Below are 22,637 nucleotides of genomic sequence, written 5' to 3'. Positions count from 1 at the left end.
GGGTGTGGCTCAGTTGATAGAGTGCTTGCTTGCATGCATGAAGCCTTGGGTTCAGCCCCCAGCAAAATTAGGATGTAATGGTGCATGCCTGGAATCTCAGTACTCTGGTGTTGGAGGCAGAAGGATTAGAGGTTCACTATTATCCTTGGGTGCATAATTTGAGGTTAACCTGGTCTATGTAAGACCTGTCTCAAAAACAGGTGGGAGAGTTATCGATAAGAGGATTGGAGGATGGGAAACAATATGATCAACATACTGTCAATATGTATGAAATTGTGGTGGAAAAGATAAAAAGATTTTAAAACCATGGGGTTTTTTAAAATAATTTATTTTAATTTTATGTGCACTGGTGTTTTGCTTGCATGTATGTCTGTGTGAGGGTGTCAGATCTTGAAATTACGAACACGAATGAGCTGCTGTGTGGGTGCTGGTAATTGAACCCGGGTCCTCTGGAAGAGCAGTCAGTGCTCTTAGTGGCAGAGCCATTTCTCCAGCCCCTTGTTATTTTTTTTAAAGTGCTTAGTACAAAGCTAGTATTAAGCACAGGATGCTGTGTGAATGAGTAGTTTTGGAACTACATATAATTCTCAAAAAGTGGTACACCTGGAATGAATTTGTGTGTGTGTTGTGCTTGCATGTATTTCTGTGCACCATGTCTGTGCCTAGTGCTCAAGGAGGCCAGAAGAGAGCATCAGATTCCCTGGGACTGGAGTTACAGATGGTTATGAGTCACCATATGGGTGCTGGGACTCAAACCCTGGTTCTCTGGAAAAGCAGCTGATGCTTTTAACTGAGCCATCTCTCCAACCTCAATAGTGAAGCTTCTTGAGAGGAAAGGGCCTAACAGTCTTGAAGGGCAAATTGGTCCACTGAGAAAAGATCAAGGGAGTGGAAGAAAAATAGTGTTCCAGGGAAAGAAGTGTGCACAAACCACAGCGTTGACTACTGAGGGAGAGCTCCCAACAGTGTAGTCTAGGGCTGAGTTTGCTCTGAACTTGAAGTGTGGAAGAATAGGATAGAGCCTAGAAGGTTCTTGTAGATCAGATAATAGAGACTCGCTAAGGAAATTTAAACCTGGAAGTATTGTTTTTACTTTTAATTAGATCATGTTGATTGGATAGGGCTGGGTTAGACAGCACTGGGAAGTCTGTCAGGTTGGAATGTTAAGCCTTTGAACATAGGCTGAAACACAGTTGAGAAGTTGAAGTAGGTCTGGGGAGACGGCTCTGCAAATAGAAGTGCTTGCCATGCAAGCCTGACAACCTGAGTTCATTCCCTAGAACCCTGTAAAAAAAAAAAAAAAAAAGCCAGATGTTGTGGCAGTCCTAGCACTCACTTGAAAGGCAAGATAGCAGAGACAGGAGGATGAGCTGGAAGCGCTCAGGCTAACCACCCTGGAGTACACAGCACAGGGACCTTGCTTCAACAAGGTTAAAGGCAAGCACTAACTCCTGAAAGTTGTCCTCTGACCTCTGGGCCTGGGCATGCATGTGCCTCCCCCACCGAACACACGAAGTTAAAGTACATGTGGTTGAGTTACTTATAAGACACTGAAATAACTGAATGTGGTGTCCAGAAGAGAGGACTCATCTGTCCATACATACAGTTAGAACTTAGGAACACATGGGTGCTGTTTAAGGTTTGAGACATCTAGGCCCTGTTCATCAAGATTATCCAGGTAGTCAGGCATGGTGGTGCACGCCTTTGATCCCAGCACTCGGTGGGCAGAGGCAGGCCGGTCTACATAGTGGTACTTAACTGAGACCCTGTCTCAACCACACAAAATTTACCCAGGTAACATGTAGATGTTTTGGAAATGCTGAGGGCCAAGGATGTCCTCTTGACTTCCAGCAGGTGTTTTTGAAAAGTTGGTAGAGAAAGGAAGCTTGCAGTGAAGACTGGAGAGCAGTAACTAAGAAAGTGGGAAAGAAAAGCTGTGGAAGAACACGGAGAGTTGATAGTCCCAGGGCCACTTGTTACAGGTGGAGCAAGTGCAGTCAAGGCTAAAAGCGCCATTGAATTGAGCTCCCCGAGGGTCAGGTTCGTTCTTTTTTTTTTTTTTTTTTTGGTTTTTTTCGAGACAGGGTTTCTCTGTGTAGCTTTGCGCCTTTCCTGGAACTCACTTGGTAGCCCAGGCTGGCCTCGAACTCACAAAGATCCGCCTGCCTCTGCCTCCCGAGTGGCCAGGTTCGTTCTTTAAAGGGCAATTTCAGTGCATCACAGTTGTGCAGATTTGGGAACAGGAAGTTGGAAGAAGTGCAGACAAGTCTGAATGTGTGAGAAACAACTTGAAGGGAAGAAGTGAGAAGAGTTAGTAAACTGAACACAGCGATTTCTCTACTTCAGCTCTTTAATGACTGGTTCCCCAGGGCCCACAATGTAAAATTCAGCCCTTCTGCCTCCTGCCACCACTGGTGGTGCCTCTGTGGCTTTATTTCCCATGTCATTTTTCTTCCTTTTCCCCCACTTTGTTCAGTTCTTGGAAATGTGTGTATCCACCATCCTCTTGAGGCCTCCAGAATGTAATTTCCTTTGCACAACTGCCCCCCCTTCCCCTGTTGCTTAACACCTCGTATTCGTGTCTGAAGTTGTGCTTTCTTTGGGTAACTTTCTAACCAACCATCCCATGCTGGATATGAGCACCTTTTAAAATCTTTTACATCAGGGGTGGAGAAATGTCTCAACAGTTAAGGGCACTTGTTGCTCTTGCAGAGGATCTGGGTTTGTTCCCAGCATCCACTTGGCAGCTCACATTACTGCTGTTTAAGTGAGTATTCTGCTTTATTACAATAGGTAATGTTTGTGATAATGTTTTTATGACTTCTGCTTTTTGGGGGAGGATGCTGAAGGAGCTAAGGAAAGGATTGTTCTTGAGCGAAAACCAGATGTTCAGTTTTAAGCTGAACTTTGCACATGAGAACTTTTACTTTATACTTTACAATAATTTTTGCAGGGAAGAATAAATTGAATATTTTTGGTTGAGGGCCTGGTCTCTGTAGAGGACCAGCCCCCACACTTATTTACCCCAGGAACAATTGAGGATTGAGGGATAAGAAGAGACTTCGTTAGAAATAGAGAGGAGAGAAACACAGGATAGACTCGGGTGGACCTGGATCCTTATTCACTGGCCCAGAACTTTATTCGAAGGGTTTATTTATAACAATGCCAAGGAGTGGAACAAAAGACCCCCCCCCCTTTGCTAGTTAGACCCTTACAAACACCTGGTACTCAGGCCTGTGGTCCAATCAACCTCTTACACAGTCCTTCTGGGTACAGCCACTAGGAAACCTACTGGGCTCCAACAGGCCTCTTAGTCTTTTTATTCCCTATAAACAGTTGCTTTTAGAACATTGCTTTTGGAAATAGGTGTTGTGACCCCACACTGATGCTACTAGCACTTGAGAGACTTGAGACGATCTTAGAGGTCAGTCTGAGCAAGGTTTCAGGTCAGCCTATGTAATTTATCATCACCTATTTCAAACAAACCAAACAAAACCCCATGGTTTAGTAGTAGGAAGAGTTTTTTTCTTGGATTGGTTGGTTGGTGTGTTTTTTGAGACAAGGTCTCATTCATGATGTAGCCTTGGCTGGCCTGGAACTCACAATATAAACCATGTTGGACTCCAACTAGAGATCCATCTTTTTCTGCCTCCCTAGTACTGGGATTAAAGTCATGTGCCACCATGCCTGACTTGTTTTGTTGGTGTTTGTTTTTTGAGTCAGCGTTTCTCTGTGGCCCTGGCTATCCTGGAACTCATTAGATCAAGCTGTCCTTGAACTCAGAGATTTGCCTGCCTCTGCCTCCCCAGTGCTAGGATTAAAGTCATTCACCACCATGTCCAGCTGACTTGTTTTGTTTTTTTGAGACAAATTCTCAATCTATAGCTGTTACTGCTTTGGAACTCACTATTTAGCTCAGCTTAGCCTTGGACCACTATTAAAGACATGGGTCATCATATCTGGTGAAAGTTGTTGGATTTGTGTGGTTTTGTTTCTTTTGGGGGTACTAGTAATCAAGACCATGGCTTCAAACATGCTAGGCAGATGTTCTACCACTGAACCATAACCACAGTTTTGCCACCCCACCCCCACCCCCTATGCATACATTTTTAAGCTAGGTCTCTGTAAGTTACTGGGCTAGTTAGTGCTTGGGTTTGCAGGCCTGGACCACCAGGATGGACAAGGTGAAAAGAAAGAAAGAAAAACAAATACTACAGTTGCTAAAATCTATGCCAAGGCCAAATCTTATGTCTGAGGAATTGGAAGGATAAAGAACTTTACTGTATCTCAAGCTGAAAGAGTCAGAGCCATGGTGTGTAAGTGCACTAAGATGGGAAAGGTCTTAAATCCTCCCGCCTCTACTTCCAAAGTGCTGTAATTGCAAGCATATATACCACCATACTCAGAATATTTTGAATTTAAAAATAAGCATTATTTCAACAAACAAATTTAGAATTTAGAAGTCTGAGAACAAGAGGTTTGCCATGAATTTGAGACCAGCCAGGGCTACAAAGCAACATCTTATCTAAAAAAACAAATCAAAAGAAACCAAACTAACAAAAACTTTGCAAGAAATCTTAGCCCTTTCAAGTTGATACAATTCAGAAAAAAAATTATCATTTGACACAGTAAGGTTTTTTTGTTATGTGTGTAAGTACAGTCTGTTCATGCCATGTGTATATAGAGGTTACCTAAAACTTTTGGGAGTATTTCTGTCCTTCCACAGTGGGTTCTGGGGATCATAACTCAGGTTATGTCTTAGGGTTTCTATTGTTAGGAAGAGACACCATGACCACAGCAACTCTTATAAAGGAAAACATTTAATTGAGGGGGATCGATTCCAGTTTCAGAGGTTCAGTCCATTATCATCATGATGGACAGCATGGCGGCATACAAGCAGATGTGATACTTGAGTAGTAGCTGAGAGTCCTATATCTTGCAGGCAACAGGAAGTCAACAGAGACACTGGGCAGTATCCTGAGCCTAGGAAACCTGCCCCCACGGTTACACACCTCCAGCAAGGCCATACTTACTCCAACAAAGCCACACCTCCTAATAGTGCCACTCCCTGTGAGATTTTAGGGGCCAATTACATTCAAACTACCACATCCCATTCTTGGTCCCCATAAGCTTGTAACAATATCATAATGCAAAATTCATTTAGTCAAACTTTAAAAGTCCCCATAGTTTATCACAGTCTCAACAATGTTTTAAAGTTCAGTCTCTTCTGAGATTCATTCACTCTTAACTGTAATCACCTGTAAAAATCCAAATCAAAAAGCAGATCACATACTTCCAACATATAATGGCACAGGATATGCATTACCATTCCAAAATGCAGGAAAATACTGGACTAAAGCAAGACCAAAAACCAGCTGGGCAAACTCAACTCTTCATCTCTGTCTGATGTCTAACACTCTTCAGCTCTCCAACACCGTTCAACTTTGTTGACTGCAACACACTTCTTTCTCTTAGGCTGATTCCACTCCCTGTTAGCAGCTCTCCTCATGACTTGGGCATTTCCTTTTTAGCGGCGGGGTGGGGGGGGGGGTGTTCAAGACAGGGTTTCTATATGTAGCTCTGGCTGTTCTGGAACACATTCTGTAGACCATGCTGGTCTCAAACTCACAGAGATCCACCTGGACTCCAAGTTAAGTTTGTATGGCAATCCCTTTTACCTACTGAGCCAAGTCTACAGCCATTTAAAATGAAAAGGCTGTTTCAATGTGTAATAAAACAGAAAGATTTTTAACCAAAAGGATTTGTTTATCCTAATTCCAATAACTGCACTGCAGTAAATTTCCCTTCCCCCCAGAATTTGTAATTTAGACCAGGTATTACTTACTTCAAGTTAATTAAAAGATCTGTCTTTGCTAGGTGGTGGTGGTGGTGGTGGTGGTGGTGGTGGTGGTGGTGGTGGTGGTGGTGGTGGTGGTGGTGGTGGTGGTGATGCATGCCTTTAATCCCAGCACTTGAGAGACAGAGCCAAGGCTGATCTCTGTGAGTTCTGAATTCAAGGCCAGCCTGGTCTGCAGAGCAAGATCCAGGACAGGCTCCAAAACTACACAGAGAAACCCTGTCTCGAAAAACCAAAAAAAAAAAAAGGAAGAAAAAGATCTGTCTTTAGTATATATGTACATAAACACATACACACACACACACACAAATCACTTATTTCAAATTCTGAGCTATCTCCAAAATATATATGTATACATACACACATCTTTACATCTTTATATACATAAATAAAAATAGTCTTACATTCAAATCTTCCCTACTACCACCATCTGGTTCTCTCTCTTTGAGATAGCTCTTGTGTATCCCTGGCTGGCCTGGCACTTGGTATTGTAGCCGAGGCTAGCTTCAAACTCAAGGCACTCGTCACTCTCCCAGGTGCGTGTGTCCCCTATGCCCAGCTCTTCTGTGCTTTTATTTGATATGCATAATATTAAAAGTGATTTCCCTCTTTTTGCCTTAAACATGTTACTGTGTTATATCCAGCAAGGTAAATTTTATTCTCCTTTTTTGTTTGTTTGTTTTTTGAGACGGTTTCTCTGTGTAGCTCTTACTGTCCTGGAACTCACTGTGTAGACCAGGCTGGCCTCGAACTCACAGAGATCCACCTGCCTCTGTCTCTCTGAGTGCTGGGATTAAAAGTGTACACCACCACCACCTAGCAAGCAAGGCAAATTTTTATTGAACTGCATACTTGTGATAAGCTACTGTCAAGGACATACCAAAGATAGATGAGTTATATTAGCTATTAATAGGTTTTGGAAAATTCTTAGTGTTTCAGGATATATTTCTGTTGTTTTAGAGTTTATAAATCTATCATATGAAGGAGCCAAGTGAATTTGGCAAGATTGGTATGATAACACTAAATGTTCCATTTTTGTACTGAGTAGAATCATATGATGACCTTAAATTAAAAAAAGAAAAAAAGAGACAAAATCCAACACATGTTGGCAGCATTAAACTTCTTAGTGCTCTTTTTCTCTCCACATGCACATTTTCTATCTCTCTCTGCCCCGCATGCTCTTTTTCACTGTAGATCTGAATAAGAATAATCAGTACTAATTAGGCTGTCTTGAAATTTCCTCCATAAAGAAGAGACTATCTAGCTGGTTGGTGACTCAAGCTTTTAATCCCAGCACTTGGGAGGCAGATGCAGGAAGATCTCTGTGAGTTCAAGGCTAGCCTGGTCTACAGAGTGAGATTCAGGACAGCCAGGACTGTGTCACAGAGAAACCCTTTCTCAAAAAATGAAACAAAAAAATGTTAAATGTATAATTTATATGTGTATATTTAGAGTAATGTGAGCAAAGTCGGAACTTTCATTGTAGCATTCTTTTTTGGATTTTTTTAAGTATTTCTGTTTGACCTGATGTTTCTTGGAATGATGTATCTAGTAGAGGACACCAGGCCATTATGGACACACCAGTGGCTCAGTGCAAATACAGACATTGGTTTGGAGAAAGAGGACCTTATGGGTCCTAAAGTGAGCTTGCACATTGTTGCTAAACCTTTATAGCCCCAGAAGTAAATTTTAGGAATATTTTTACTCTCAAAGTACCAATTATGTGGCAAGAAAGTTTTTAAAAAGAAAGGTAGAAATTTTAAGATAGAAACTTTAAAATTCAGGTAGATGCAATAGAGTTTTTTGTTTGTTTGTTTGTTTTTGTTTTTCGAGACAGGGTTTCTCTGTGTAGCTTTGCGCCTTTCCTGGAACTCGCTTTGGAGACTAGGCTGGACTCACAGAGATCCGCCTGGCTCTGCCTCCCGAGTGCTGGGATTAAAGGCGTGTGCCACCACTGCCGCTGCCACCACCACCTGGCACAATAAGAGTTTTAATCAATATTTGAATGTGATATGTCTAATTCTGTTGCATTAATTCTGCTCTATAAAGTGTTTCTGCTTATTTGAGGGAATTTAATAAGTAGTAAGTAGATAAAGACTTCAGTGTCTGAAGAATCTTGACTTGGTCTTGAGGCTGCCACTCTCTACATACTTGACCTTTGGCAGATTATTTAATTCATTAAAGCATGGGTCATTTCCTTCAGTGTTGTGAGGTTTTCGATGACGTAAACACTGTGCTTTGTACAGTACTTAACGTAAGTGCTTAATGTTATTCTATATTGGCTGGGAGGTTATGTGTTGCTATATAAAATTTAGCAGGGATATTAAAATATATTTTTGTTATTTTAAGGAAATTCGAAATGAGTCCCATGACTATCCTCATAGAGTGGCCAAGTTTCCAGAAAACAGAAATCGAAACAGATACAGAGATGTAAGCCCGTGTAAGTACTGTGGGTTTATATGCATGTGTGTGTTTTTCAGTTTGTTTCAGCAGACATGATACAGTGACATAGAGGGTTTGGGGTAGATTGACTAGTACAGCGATTTTTTAAAATTTATATACTTTTTTTGTTTTGTTTGAGACGGGGCTTCCCTTGTGTAGTCCAGCTGTTTTGGAAGCTCCTGTGTAGCTTAAGCTGACCTCAGGTTTGCAGCAGTCCTCTTGCCTCAGCCTCCAGAATGCTGGAATTGTACGAGTCAGCCACCTCAGTCGGCGTAATATCCACAGTTTCTCATGTGTACGCACACGTGTGTCAGGTGTCTCCCTTGATGATGCTCCACCTTCTGTATCGGGGGAGGGTCTGCCTGAATCAAAACTCTTCTCCAGCTCCCCTGGCCAGCTCCCCTGCTCTGATATCACTTGTCTTGGGATTACAGGCAGGTGGCCACATCCACCTGCCATACCTTACACTTACATAGCAAGAAGTGGACTTACTTAGTCACCTTCCCATCCCTTTGGTTTGAGTAGTATTTTATTAGCTATTCTAGCATGGTAGAATTCGGCAGTTTCTTGGTCTCAGATGGAGGATGCTTATTCTTCTTGCTTCCTATAACATCTGAGCATTTCCCAGTCTCATCTGAGAGTTCCTCAGCCTGACAGTGAAACGACCTGTATCTACCAAAGCTCTTCCTTCCCTATGCAGCTCACTTCTCCAGGCACCATAGCCACTTTCTGTGTTTCTTGTCATCCACTCCATCCTTCCTTCATCCTAGGCGTCCTAATGTCTCTCAGGAAACACCAGCCTTAGAGTTCCTAGACCTTTGAGCACTCTCTCCTTTGACCTTCAGTGTTTTTGCCCAGGAAGAAAAAGAAAGGAGGATTGTTTATTCTGTGGCAGGGCTTCCTGTGTCTCCTGTGCAGTCCTCCAACTTGTCTCTGCCTCCTAAACCACACCCAGCTTCTTTCTACCCTTAAATCTTAAACTCTGCTGCTGCCTTGAAAGTAGTTGCTGCCACTTTCTGTGGGATGGCACTGTTTTTTTGTTGTTTATTGTTTTGTTTTATTTTATTTTTGCTTTGTTTTTGTTATTAACTATTTCACTTGGAGTATATATATGCTTTTTCACAGCACCGGATTCTTTAATTTTTTGACTTTTTGCTTACTAAAGTGTTGCCACATCCTTCCTTAACCAATCTATTACTCATAACTATTAGCTGTTATAATTTAAGATTTCTTTGACCTTAATTCTTCAATTTGTGAAGCCCTCATTTTGGAACACTTTGTATTCTTCATCCCTTGGAGATTTAGACACAGTTTAGAGTCAAGAAATAGCACTTGAGCTATAACCTACTACCTGGAAAGCACTTCAGCTCATAGCATTCCTGAAGTCCCAGGAGTAGAGCTTTGCTTCTGCGTACTTTGTCTAGTCCTTTGGACCTCAGTCCTCCTTCCTCCTCATGGACCTTGTTGTCTTTACCTGCTTTCTCTCTGTGTTTTCTCCCTTTACTACATAAATGTGCCGTAGCCTTTCCATTCCTTTCCCTTGCTTTATTACCTATATAGATCTAGGCATGTACACAACAGTTTTAAAAGAATATATTCTGGGACTGGAGAGAGATGGTTTAGAGGTTAAGAGCACTGGCTACTCTCTCAGTGGACCTGGGTTTAATTCCCAGCACCCACCTGGTAGCTCACAAGCATCTGCAACTCTAGTTGGAGAGAATCTGATGCCCTCTCCTAGCCTCTGCAGGCATTGGGCACACAAGGGGTGCATGCATATATATATGGCAAAATACTCATAGACATAAAATTAAAAAATAAATAAACAAATAGATAAATAAATAAAAGAAGCCAGGCAATGATGGCGTATGTCTTTAATCCTAGCACTCAGGAGGCAGAAGCAGGTGGATTTCTGAGTTTGAGGTCAGCCTGGCCTACAGAGTGAGCAGCCAGGGCTACACAGAGAAACCTTGTCTCGACAATCCAAAAAAAAACCAACATTAAAGAACAATAGCTTCTACTCTTGTTCATCCTGAGCACCTGTGCCTCCTTCACCCCACCCCCATCCACATGCTTCTGCCACACCCTTGTCATTGAAATGTTTAAAGACTGCCACCTTTCTGGCTTTCAGATACAGCCTCTTCTGTGGCTTCTCTTCTTCCCTTCTGTCCTGTGAGATTGCTGACTCAAACACTTGTTTTTCTTTTTCTGTCTTCTCACCCAGTTTTAGAGCCTCCCATCCTCAGTTTACCTTATTCTTTTCAATGATCTTTCTCTCTCCTCACTCTATGAATGATCTCATTATCTGAGGGTTCAGTTGCTATCTTTATTTCCATGACTTCATAGTTCATCTGCAATCCTTCTTAACTTCAAACAGATGTTTGCAAGTTGTCCATCTCTTGTCCTGTGTCATACTCAGACTCATTGTGTCTAGACTCTAAGTTAGTCTTAACTAACAGAATCCAATGGTGTAGTTATTCCCCATATTGCTTAATTCTTATTTTTGTAGCTGGTACCACTATTTACATATTTGCTAAAACTAGAAACAGATTCCTTATTCATCTCCCACATCATCTAACTAGTAAATAAATAGTTATAATTTTCATTTCCATGATATATTTAAATGTTTTCTTTTGGTGGGGGGAGCAGGGAAAGGTAGCTGTCTGGTTCCTGGGACTCCGATGGCTGGGGCCTAGGGTCTAGAGACCTGTCTGCCGGTCCTGAGATGGGGGGGGGCTTACCTGTTCCCAGTCGGTGTAGGGTAGGCCTATGATTCCGGTGATCTGGTTCAGTGGCTGGGCGGCGCCTTCTTTTGTGTTCTCAGGTCCCGTTTTGCTCATTCGTCAACTCCTCAGCTGATCTTGTTTCCTCAGACTGAAGGCTGCAGGGTTCTGAAACCTCTCCCAAATGGATCTCAGCTTTGCAGGTTGTTCAGTAGGGCAATCTCAGCAATACCTCCAAGTTGTTAGGTTTCACAGGATTGGCAGCTGGGCCCTGGGTTGGCCTCAGGCAGAAAGTTCGGGTCTGTTCTGGTCACATCCCCCGAGAGAGCTCTGAATTTTTTTTTTTTTTTTTAAAACAGGGTCTCACTTTGTCTTAAATGTTTTCTTATAGGTATGTACTAGCTTGGTCCAGACCTTTTCTGCCTTTTTTTGTGATTTATTGTAGTAACTTCTAAAATATTGGGGCTAGACAGATGGCTCAGGAATTAAGAGCCAAATATATTACTCTTACAGAGGACCCAGGTTCAGTTCTGAGCACCCCCATGGTGTCTCACAATTGTCTGTAACTCCAGAACCAGAGAATCCCACACCCTCACACACACATATGTGTTGGCAAAACACTAACGCACATTAAATGAGTAAATAAATAATTAAAAAAAACCAGCAACTTTTTTTTATTCCTTATGTAATTTATATAGTCTTCTTGTGGTCACTGGTGCTCAAACTGATATACTAGATTAGGAAGTTGAATATAATAAACAAATCAAAAAGGGATATTTTAAAATAGAATTTGAAGTTTACTTTGTTTTGATCCCAAGATATTTCAGTTGTCTCATGTAACTGAAACAGTCTAAAAGATGGGTGGGTGAAAAGAACAATGCCTTTATGCTGTTGGAGATCATTGCTAGATTTTGAAGTCTTTATTTACTATTTGGTATAGAGGTAGATACCCCAGTAGTTTACTCTTCAGTATAAATGAAAGAATATCAGATTTTCAATGTCTTCTTTTCATGGGTGATGAGTTTGTGTGTGCATGTCTGTGGTGTTAAAATACATAAGGTTCTAGGTGTGGTAGCACATGTCTCTAATCCTAGCACTTGGGAGGTGGAGGCAAGAGGATTAGGAGTTAAGGATACCTGGGTTACATTGGAACCTGTTTCAAAGGAACAAAACAAAAAATACTTAAAATAAATTTGCACTTGTAGCAGATTTTAGATGCGCATTCCAGTATTACATATGTGGACATTGATAAGCGATAGATCTTTTTAGCTTGACTGTTTTGCATAACTGAGACTCTACCTACTGGATGTCCCTATTTTCTTCTTTTAGCCCCTGAACCCACTTTTCTGCTTTCTGTCTTTATTAACTCGGGTACTTTGGGAGTATGTGACATTTGTCATATATTGATTGGCTTCTTACATTTGACATTATGTCCTCAAGGTTTATATATGTGAAATAATTATGCTAAGGGGATAGAAGGAAGCTGGGTATGGTGGTACATGCCTGTAATTCTACCATTCAGGAGACAGAGACAGGGTGGTCACTGCAAAGTTTGAGGCCAACTTTACATAGTGAGTGACCAGCCAGAGCCACAGTAAGACCCTGTTTCATAAAACCAAATAAATAAGTAAATTTCTGTAAATTTCTGCTTCTAGTAGTATGGCAGGTCATAAAATCATAGTTCATTGCTGCTACAAAACAAGAATATTCTCAGTAAATATGCATTTGGTTTAGTTGATGGGTGGAGAGAAAAGAACAAAAAGTTAGAGGCTTTTTGTCTTCCTGTTTCTTTTCTCCAGTGAAATGACATGGCTCCTTTTTTTTTTTTTTTTTTTTTTAAATTTTCCTTTGAGCATAGTCTGGCTGTGCAGTCTTGGCTGTCCTGAAACATGTTCTGTAGAGCAGGCTGTCCTGGAACACATAGAGATCTGCCTTCTCTGCCTTTGAGTGCTAGGATCAAAGGTGTGTGTGACCACACCCGGCAGCATAGTTATTCCTATGAAGAAGTATGTATTATCGCAGAGGTTTGTATACAGTTAATAAATTAGTTTAAGTTTCAATATTCACATTAAGCACATATGACTAGAATTACAAGGAACAATTGACACTTCTATGTTCATGGGCTTTTTAAAAAAGTAGTTTTGTTAGCCGGGCGGTGGTGGTGCATGCCTTTAATCCTAGCACTCGGGAGGCAGAGCCAGGCGGATCTCTGTGAGTTCGAGGCCAGCCTGGGCTACCAAGTGAGTTCCAGGAAAAGGCGCAAAGCTACACAGAGAAACCCTGTCTCGAAAAACCAAAAAAAAAAAAAAAAAAGTATTTTTGTTTTATGTTGATGGAGGTTTTGTCTGCATGAAGGTCTGTACCTGAGGAAGCTAGAAGGTGTTGGATACCCTGGGACTGGAGTCACAGCTGGTTGTGAGCTGCTGTTGTGGGTTCTGCGAACTAAAACTAGTCTTCTGGAAGAGCAGCAAGTATTAACTGCTGGGGCATCTTGTCTCTCCAGCTCTATGGATGTTTGTTGAGATAAGTCTCATACTGTATCTCAGGCTGACCTCAGTTGTGGCAACTCTCCTGCCTCAGCTTCCCAAATACTGGGGTTACAGGTTTAAACCACTACATAGCCTTATTTTTGGCTTTTTGAGAAGGGGTCTCTTTTTTTTCTTTTTTTTGAGACAGGGTTTCTCTGTGTAGTTTTGGTGCCTGTCCTGGATCTCGTTCTGTAGATCAGGCTGTCCTCGAACTCCTAGAGATCCGCCTGCCTCTGCCTCCTGAGTGCTGGGATTAAAGGTGTGTGCCACTACTACTGCCCGACCAGGGTCTCACTCTTTAACTCGATTTGGCCGTGATGCTCCTCCTCTGTCTACAAAGTGCTAAGACCCCGTGTACTCGTGGATGTAATAAGACACAGTGTTTACAAAGAAATTGATTTATCTCTTTGCCTGTCACAGAATCTCATAGAGGCAGAGATTTGAGTTTATTCAAGATTGGCTTCATCCCTAATCCTCTGTAACCCATGAAAGTATTGCTGCTGGAAGTATAATGAATATTAATTCTACTTTGCAAGAGGTGCTGAAGAATGTCCTCATCCTAGCAAATGGAATTCATACAGTAGCAGCATGCTTATCTTTTGTCCACCTGTGATGTGTGTCAAATTTGCTGAGCACCAAATCAACCTCGTTAAGGCTGACGATAAGAAGCTAGGGAAATGAGTAAGCTAGGGAAATAACTAACAGGGCCAACTTTGTAAAGTGCTTAGTTGCACTTTTATCATGGGTAAAAACAATGCCAAAGAATCTCAGACTAGTGATGTCATTGTTGAGTACTTCAAATGCAAGAAATGAACAAATGCAAATTGTTCTTGGGGAAGAGATGGCTCAGTGGGTAAGAGTACTTGCTTTTGCAGAGGACCTGGGTTCAGTTCACAACACCTACAAGTGGCTCACAAACTCTCTCTAACTCCAGTTCCGGGGAATCCGATGCTTTCTGCTGCTCTCCATGGACACCAACCACACACATGGCACACATAACATAATACAGACAAAACTGTCTTCCATATAAAAATAAGTAAATTCATTTACAAAGGTTTTGTCATATTCAAAAAGAAAATAGGAGATTTGGACCACACTATTAAGTTTGATATAGTAGGAGAAATATATAGAACTCTGTATCTGAGAAACATTCTAAGACTAACCTAATTCAGTTATATAATAATTACTAGAGTAAATATATATTTAACTTAAATTTAGAAGTAGCTATTTGCTATTTTCCTTATCAAATACAAAATTTAAAATACAGATAAATTTTAGTTTAGTGTTTTAAGTTCTCAGTCATTGTTAAAAGGTTTTTATTTAAAAGCTTTTTTATTAGCCGGGCGGTGGTGGCGCACGCCTTTAATCCCAGCACTCGGGAGGCAGAGCCAGGCGGATCTCTGTGAGTTCGAGGCCAGCCTGGGCTACCAAGTGAGTCCCAGGAAAGGCGCAAAGCTACACAGAGAAACCCTGTCTCGAAAACCAAAAAAAAAAAAAAAAAAAGCTTTTTTATTAACTGTTAGGATTTCAGTCTTTATTTCTGTCTAAAGTTTGTTTGTTTGTTTATGTATACAGTGTTCTGCCTGCACACCAGAAGAGGGCACCAGATCTCATTACAGATTGTTGTGAGCCATCCTGTGGTTGCTGGGAATTGAACTCAGGACCTCTGGAAGAACAACCAGTGCTCTTAACCTCTGAGCCATCTCTCCAGCCCCTGTCTAAAGTTTTTAAAACTTATTTTTAGTACTCAATTTTAATCAAGGTTGAATCAGAGCTATTTGTCCTTTTTTTTTTTTCTTTTTCTATTTGTCCTTTTAATAATTCATTTCTGCAAGCCATCAACTGAACTGGAATGGATTCAGAGTATAAAAGAACCAGAATTTAGTGAAAAAGTTAGAGTTGATTATGCAGGGAAAGAAAAGACCTTAGCAGAGCAGTCTGTAGCTTCAAATGCTTGAACTTCTATTAATGCTTAAACATTTATAGAAATGAAACTGTTTATTCTATATGAAGTCCAAACCATGGTGTTAGGCTCATGAGTGACTAGGCAATCATTGGATTCTAGTTTTATGAGAAAACTCTTAAGAGCTGTTAAGCACACAGATGAACTGTTATCAGTACACTCATTGTGGTTATTTATGTAGAGTGTAGATTGCTCACAGGGTTCTTCCTAGAGAACATTTGTAAGTACATAGAAGGTGTCACCAGAGACTTAGAAACAACTCTTTTATGTTTCTTTCATTGTGCCTCACTTTCCTGATTTCCCCATTTGTTTTCCAAGGCGCTCCCTGCTCTCCTCCCACCCCTTATCTGTTGATTCCTACACTCGATCTTAGCCAAAAGGCCAAGAAGCGATTGTTGATTCCTTATCAAGTGGAGCCTTCCTCTTTCCTCACTCCTCCCAAGACTGGAGTTTCTGTCCCCCACTAAAGATCTGTTCAGGTTGTTTTTGTTTGTTTTGGTGACAGTAGATAAATGCTGGGCTGAGGACATCTAAGTTGGTTTCATTTTCTGGCTGTTGTGACTAGTTCAGAGTATACATGGATGGGCAGTTATCTCTGGCATGTTGACATAGATTCCTTTGCCCAACATTTTGGAAAATTGTGTATATGTTTTTTTTTTCTTGTTGTTTTGGGGGGGTTGTTTTTTTTGTTGTTTTTTTTTTAATGTTTGTTAACTGTATATCTTAAGATGGCTATTTTATACATTAGCTTCCATTTTCATTCACTTATAGCTAGGGTATTTTTAATTTTTTTATTTATCTATTTATTTATTTTACTATTAGTGGATAGTAGAATAGCAAAGGGAGTATTGAAAATACCATTACTCAGCCATGGTATATGCCTTTAATCTATGAACTCAGGAGGTAGAGGCAGATGGATATCTTGAGTTCAAGGTTCTGTGAGTTCAAGGCCAACCTGGTCTACAGAGTGAGTTCCAGGACAGCCAGGGCTACATAATAGAGAGACCTTGTCTAAAAAGGGGGTGGAGGTAAAAGGAGGTGGGGGTAACCCACTATACGTCTCTTCTCACTCATCAAATAATTCAATTTAAGAACCCTTGGGGCTGTTAAAAAGATGTGTAGAAGTGATAATGTCCTTAAAGCAAAGATCTAAGACCTTGTGTAACAGGTAAGAAAGTAAGCCCTGTACTGTTGGATAGAGTTGCTGTATTGTGTGCGAGGGTCTGGTTTTCAGTGAGTATAGATAGGGCTGGGAATATGTTGCTCAGGGGTAGAGTGCTTGCTCAGTTATAAAGATAGGTTTGAATGTAGGTAGCCACGTCCACATATATAAATTGGCCTCACTAACTCTTGTTTTTTTTAAAAACATATGTGAGTATGTGCATACGTTTGTGTGGGAATGGGTGGGTATGTCCACATATGGGCAGGTGTCCAGGCATCTGTGGAGCCCAGAAGGGGTGCACCTGGGGCTGGAGTTACATGTTGTGAGTTGCCTGATGTGGGTCCTGGGAACCAAACTCCTACCTTTTGCAAGAGCATATTCCCTTAACAATCCCGAGCCATGTCTCCAGCCTCATTGGGAGGTCTTAAGAGCAGTGATGCCTTGTTGGCACTTGGCATGCTTAGCTTTAGTAATTCAAGTTCATTCTTTACTAAGAGGAAACAGGGCTCTTTGGACAACTGGCTGATTTCTGGGACTGGAACAAAGTGTAATCCCTTAGACAGGTGTGGTGACAAATGCCTGAGTTCCTAGCACTCCAGAGTCAAAGGCAGGGGTTTGTGAGCTGAAGGCCAGCTTGAACTACATTGCTAGACCTTGTCTCAAAAAAAGAAAAAGGGCTGGGTGTGGTGGCACATGCCTTTAATTCCAGTACTCAGGAGGCAGACAGGGTGACCTCTGAGGCTAGCCAGAACTAGAGTGAGACCCTGTCTCAAAAAATAAGTAAGGGCTGGGCAGTGGTGGTGTTTGACACTTGGAGGTACTTGGGAGGCAAAGGCAGGTGGATCAAGGATAGCCTGGTTTACAGAGCAAGTCCAGGACAGCCAGGGCTACACAGAGAAACCCTGTCTTGAAAAACCAAATAAATAAGAAAGAAGGAAGAGCTTGGAATTCTTAATTTCTAGAAAGTAAGGATATGACTTAAACAACAAACAAGAACTGAGTGTATCATAAAGACACCAAATCCCAGGGTAACTTGAACATTAAAATAATGATTTTTTACCTGTTGAGTAAAGTAGGAATCCATGAGTCTATAATAATACTAAGATATAAATAAGTAAGATGCAAATAATGAAAGTTCCACCTTTATATAAGATGCTGAATAATAAATGTTGAAACAAGTTATTTACATTGTTCTAAGGTATCCTTCTACTAAATATTTAAATACAAGGGGGCTGGAGGGGGAGGGGGGTCGGATAGTAACTGTCCAGAAGTGAACAGGAGAAAATTCAGGATCTCAGGCTGTTGAACATGGTTTAGGATGACACCAAAAACATAAACTATGTCGTTTTTAAAAATTAGTGAGTTGTAATAGCTGTATGTATGCATGGTGTGTGTGTGTGTGTGTGTGTGTGTGTGTGTGTGTGTGTGTGTATGTGTGTGTGTGTGTGTGTGTTGTGAGATGTTTATAACTCTAGTACGTGGGAGGCCAGGGCAGGGGATTACTGTGAGTTCCAGATCCACCTGGGATACAGAGTAAAAGGCCTTGTTCAGAAAAATAAAACAACTGAGTTGTTGAATGGTGGTCCATGCCTTCAATCCAGCACTTTGGAGACTAGGGCAGGGGAATGCTGTGAGTTCACAGCCAGCCTGGTCTACATAGGGAGTTCCAGACCAGTTATGGATACTTAGTGAGACCCTGTCTCAAAGAAAAAAAGGATTAAACGAACATTTAAAAGTTTTGGAGAATGAGATGAATACAGATTGACTAGGGAAAATTTTGAAATAGGCTAACTAGAAAATGGACAAAGGGGAGCCAGGCACAGTGGTTCAGACCTTTAATCCCAGCACTTGGGAGAGGATCTGAGTTCGAGGCCAGCCTGATCTGCACAGTAAGTTCTAGGACAACCAGGGCTACACAGAGAAACCCTATCTGGGGGTGGGGAGTGGACAAAAGGTATGAAGTACAGAAGGCAGATAAACATGTGAACATATGAAAAACATCATTAGCTATTAGAAACACTGGTTAAGACCATGGTGGTGCAATATCATTACATACCTACTAGAACAATTAGAGGAGATACTCAGGATTGTAGAGAAGCTTGATGTCCTAAGTGGCTGATGGGAATGGCGTGGCTACTCTGCCTGCCTTCCTTCCGAATCAGGGTTTCTCTTTGTAGACCTGGCTGTCCTGGAACTCTTCTTTGTAGACTGAGCTGGCCTCAAACTCAGAGGTCTTCTTTGTAGACTGAGCTGGCCTCAAACTCAGAGGTCTGCCTGCCTCTGCCTCCCGAGTGCTGGGATTAAGGGCATGGACCACCACCACCTGGCGACAATATATTTTTATATAAAACTTTCTTTTGAAATTCATTGTCTGTGGGTATATGTGAGAATGTACATGTTATGGCACAAGAGTAGAAGTCAGGGACAGCTTTTGGGATTTGGTGCTCATCTTTCACCATGGATTTCAGGCATTAAATTTTGGTTGTCAGGCTTGCATGGTGAGCATTTTAAATAAGGACCATTTTACCAGCCCCTGTGTAACTTTTTTTTTTTTTTTTTGAAGTGAGGCCTTACTGTATAGTCCTAGTCCTAGGTGTTCTAGAACTTGCTATGTGGACCACCAGCCTGGCCTTAGACTCATAGAAATTGACCTGTCTCTGCCTCCTAAGTGCTAGGACTAAAGATGTGTGCCACAACACACAGCCTATAACATTCTTGAAATAATAAATTTTAGTAGTAGATACTATACTAAGTGATGTTTTTATTGATGGAATTAGAGAGGGGTGAAGGAAATGTGACTCAGTGAAAGAGCAACTGTACATTCGTGGTGAAGTAATAGTTCTATACTACATATATAACAACATACATATAAAATTATGAAGAATTACATACTCATAAATGAAGGTGTAAAGCTGGGAGAATTACAGCTAGGTGTGAATTGGACCAGCATCTTTCCATGCTTTTGAATTTAGTATCCTCTAACACTTGGTCCTAGGCATCATAATTCTTGAGAGGTGGGAGTCAGTAGTGAACCTGATGGTCCCTGGCTACCAAGAGCATAACTTTAAAAAGAAAATTATTAATGACTGGGGACCTGAGTGTTCCCTCCTTGCTGACTAAGTGACCCAGAATCTTGGCCTAAGGTAGTATTTTCAGCAGGCCCCCGTAGAAGCCTCAGCTCATTATCTGAGGAGTTCTGCTGTAGAACTTGTGCTGGAGGGTGGAGCCAACACAGTACACGTGGAGAGAGCTCTGTAGTGGGAAGAATGGCTTGCCTTCCAGAACTACCTGTATTCAGAATTTGGGGGGGTGGGGATCCACTAAAATAAATGAAGTCGAATTTTCAAATTCCTAAAAAAGTTGAATCTATAATAGGAATGTCAGAGATTTTATAGTTGGCCATCAGTATATTAAGCATGGTTAATCAGTGAAAATAAAGACTGATCAAGTCCAGCCACTCCATCTTTTCCTTCTCATGTTGTTGTCTTTTTCAGTAGTCTACCTAACATAGGGTGTATTGGAAGTATGTGGTTCTAAAAGAGGAACCTAGTACTGAACTGAAAGTTGGACATGACCTTTTGTTTAATACAAGCACATAGACTGTTAGAGTGGTGGGTTTAAGACAGTCTCACATTGGTCAGGAGTTGCTGAGGCTGGGATGACTTTAAACTTGTGATATTCCTGCCGGGATGACAGTCCTGTGTGCCACCATCCCCGGGTTAGGAGGTGATAGGGAATTGAACCCAAGTCCTCTGGGGTTCTAGGCCAGCACTCTACCCACTGGGCTTACATCCTTCATTAGGACTCTAGGTCAGAATAGTGGAGCTGCCTTATCCATAGACCCCAGTGAGTCATATTGCCCCTAATCAATACATAGAATTAGAGGATCAATGGTTGAACATGATCATAAGGAAACTCTTATCTATTTAGGCCTTCCCTATTCTTCTCACACAGTCTGATCAGCATAAAGATGATTGGAATTTCTTAAAGGCCAGTGATCTGTAGCAGTGAACTATTTTATATGAGTGAAATCCTTTAATTCAAATTTCTCTAGTCTAAAAAGAAAGACATTACTGCCCAATGTCAGCAAAATGGGCATGATAGTGTATCTACTTTATCAAGTTGTGAGAATTGAGATGATTTGATCACAGTTGAGTAAGGTGTTCCATACAGTGTCTGGCATATCATAATCATTTAACAGTGCTTTTTGGTAATTCTAATTTATTTTTGGTCAATGAGAAGCTATTTATAGTGAGTTTGTTTGTTTTGCAGAATTAGCCGTTGAAATGTTCAAACTTTCACGTGTGCTAAGATTTATATTTCTTCTCCATGAAAATAATAGTGGTTATGGGACTTGGATTTAGCTCTGTCTTTGCATAGGATTCCTTGCTCAGTTTATGAAAAAAATTTATTCTCTGTCAGCTTTTGGAGTTGAACAGTGTTGGCATAGCTCTAAGATATGTTGAGTTCTTGTCAGAGAACTACCACAAGTAGATAGAGAATAGGAAAATAAAAGAAGAAAAGGTTAACTGATAACATTGTATTCATAGAATTGTCCTGTCTTTGCTCAACTTGTGGGTTTGTAATGGTTTCTGCCATGAAGAACACGAACCTCCCCTCTGTTGTTTGACATGTGAAACTCGACAACAGTAGGGGCCTTTAAGATGGTGATAAATTGGGTGAGATCTACAGGGTTCTTTTCTTTTAGTTTATAGTGAATGTTGAAAGAGGAAGCTTCTCCGTATGTCAGCCACAGACAGAGCAAGTCATTTCTTGAGAGCTGAAACCATTTCTCAGAAAACCCTGAGGGTAGAAGGCAGAGAGACTTCATCAGAAGTGGATGGGCTTAATTTTTATCCAATTTTTAAGTTACAGTACTGTTAGATACTGAATTTCTTCATTCACTCGGTGATAAGAATTGAGAGCAGGTAATATCCTACAGAATAATCAGTATGTTCCTTACAGAGCTGCTGCTGGTGCTGTTAGGGATGGATAAGTGAGGTTGCCTGCCCACGGAAGTCACTGGATTCCTTCTTTCCTTCCTGTCACTGCATCCTTTGAAAGATCTCTCTCTCTCTCTCTCTCTCTCTCTACACACACACACACACACACACACACACAGAGAGAGAGAGAGAGAGAGAGAGAGAGAGAGAGAGAGAGAGAGAGAGAGATGACCATAGCCATAGAATACTGATCAAATATTGTGGACTTTGTGGTTCAAGTTGTAGAACTCTTGCTATTTTGATGATCTCACTTCAGAGAGTCCTGAGCAACAACAACAAAAAAAGTGACTTTCTACTTTTCTTCTGACTCAAAAGTCAAGTTTCTTTCCTTTGTTGGAAATAAACAACTTAGGGGTTCCAAAGAGGTGATTCAGCAGTGAAGGGCTCATGTGCCCTTTTAAGACTCAAGCTCCCAGCATCTACATGCAGCTGCCATTTACTCCATCCAGTTCCAGGTGATCTGAAGCCCTCTTCTGACCTTTAAGAGCATCCACATACACACAGCGCACCCCTCCCATATGTGTATATGTATAAAAAATAAATCGTTTTTGGAAAACTAAAATGAACAGTTCACAGATTTGGGAGCAACTAACACTAGTGAATCAGGGAAAGGAAACAGTTAACTTCTGGTGTCAGGGAACCTTTATGATTATGCAAACTGAGCATATGTTAAGTGATTCCTAGTAAGTGACAAGGTGGGTCCTTCACCTTTGCTGAGTACTGGAAATTGTAAAGTAACAGGCTCTCAGGGTTTTGATGGGGGTTCACTTCCTGAAATATATATTTGTGGTCTTTTTTAGATATTTCAAGGTGATGTATTTTAGTTAACACACACACACACACACACACACACACACACACACACACACACACACACACAAACGGTTTTTCCTTAGAATCTTTTTTGAATCAAAAGTTTATGTGTTTCTCTTTTAATTTTTTCTTTTTCTTTTTGGTTTCTT

The 22,637-nt window shown here is 41.1% G+C and overlaps 1 protein-coding gene across 2 annotated transcripts in view; it reads left to right on the top strand.

Moving 5' to 3' along the window:
* Positions 1-22,637, top strand: part of Ptpn2 (protein tyrosine phosphatase non-receptor type 2) — a 66,245-nt gene that overhangs the window by 5,006 nt on the left and 38,602 nt on the right. For both annotated transcript variants that reach the window (XM_006970076.4, XM_006970077.4), the window contains exon 2: positions 8,207-8,297. In XM_006970076.4, the coding sequence (XP_006970138.2) occupies positions 8,207-8,297 (91 nt within the window). The remainder of the gene's footprint in view (positions 1-8,206; positions 8,298-22,637) is intronic.

This window comes from Peromyscus maniculatus, chromosome 19 (assembly GCF_049852395.1).
Source record: "Peromyscus maniculatus bairdii isolate BWxNUB_F1_BW_parent chromosome 19, HU_Pman_BW_mat_3.1, whole genome shotgun sequence".
Taxonomy (NCBI): Eukaryota; Metazoa; Chordata; class Mammalia; order Rodentia; family Cricetidae; genus Peromyscus; species Peromyscus maniculatus.
The sequence above is the reverse complement of the archived record's forward strand: the minus strand, read 5'-3'. Positions and strand labels throughout refer to the sequence as shown.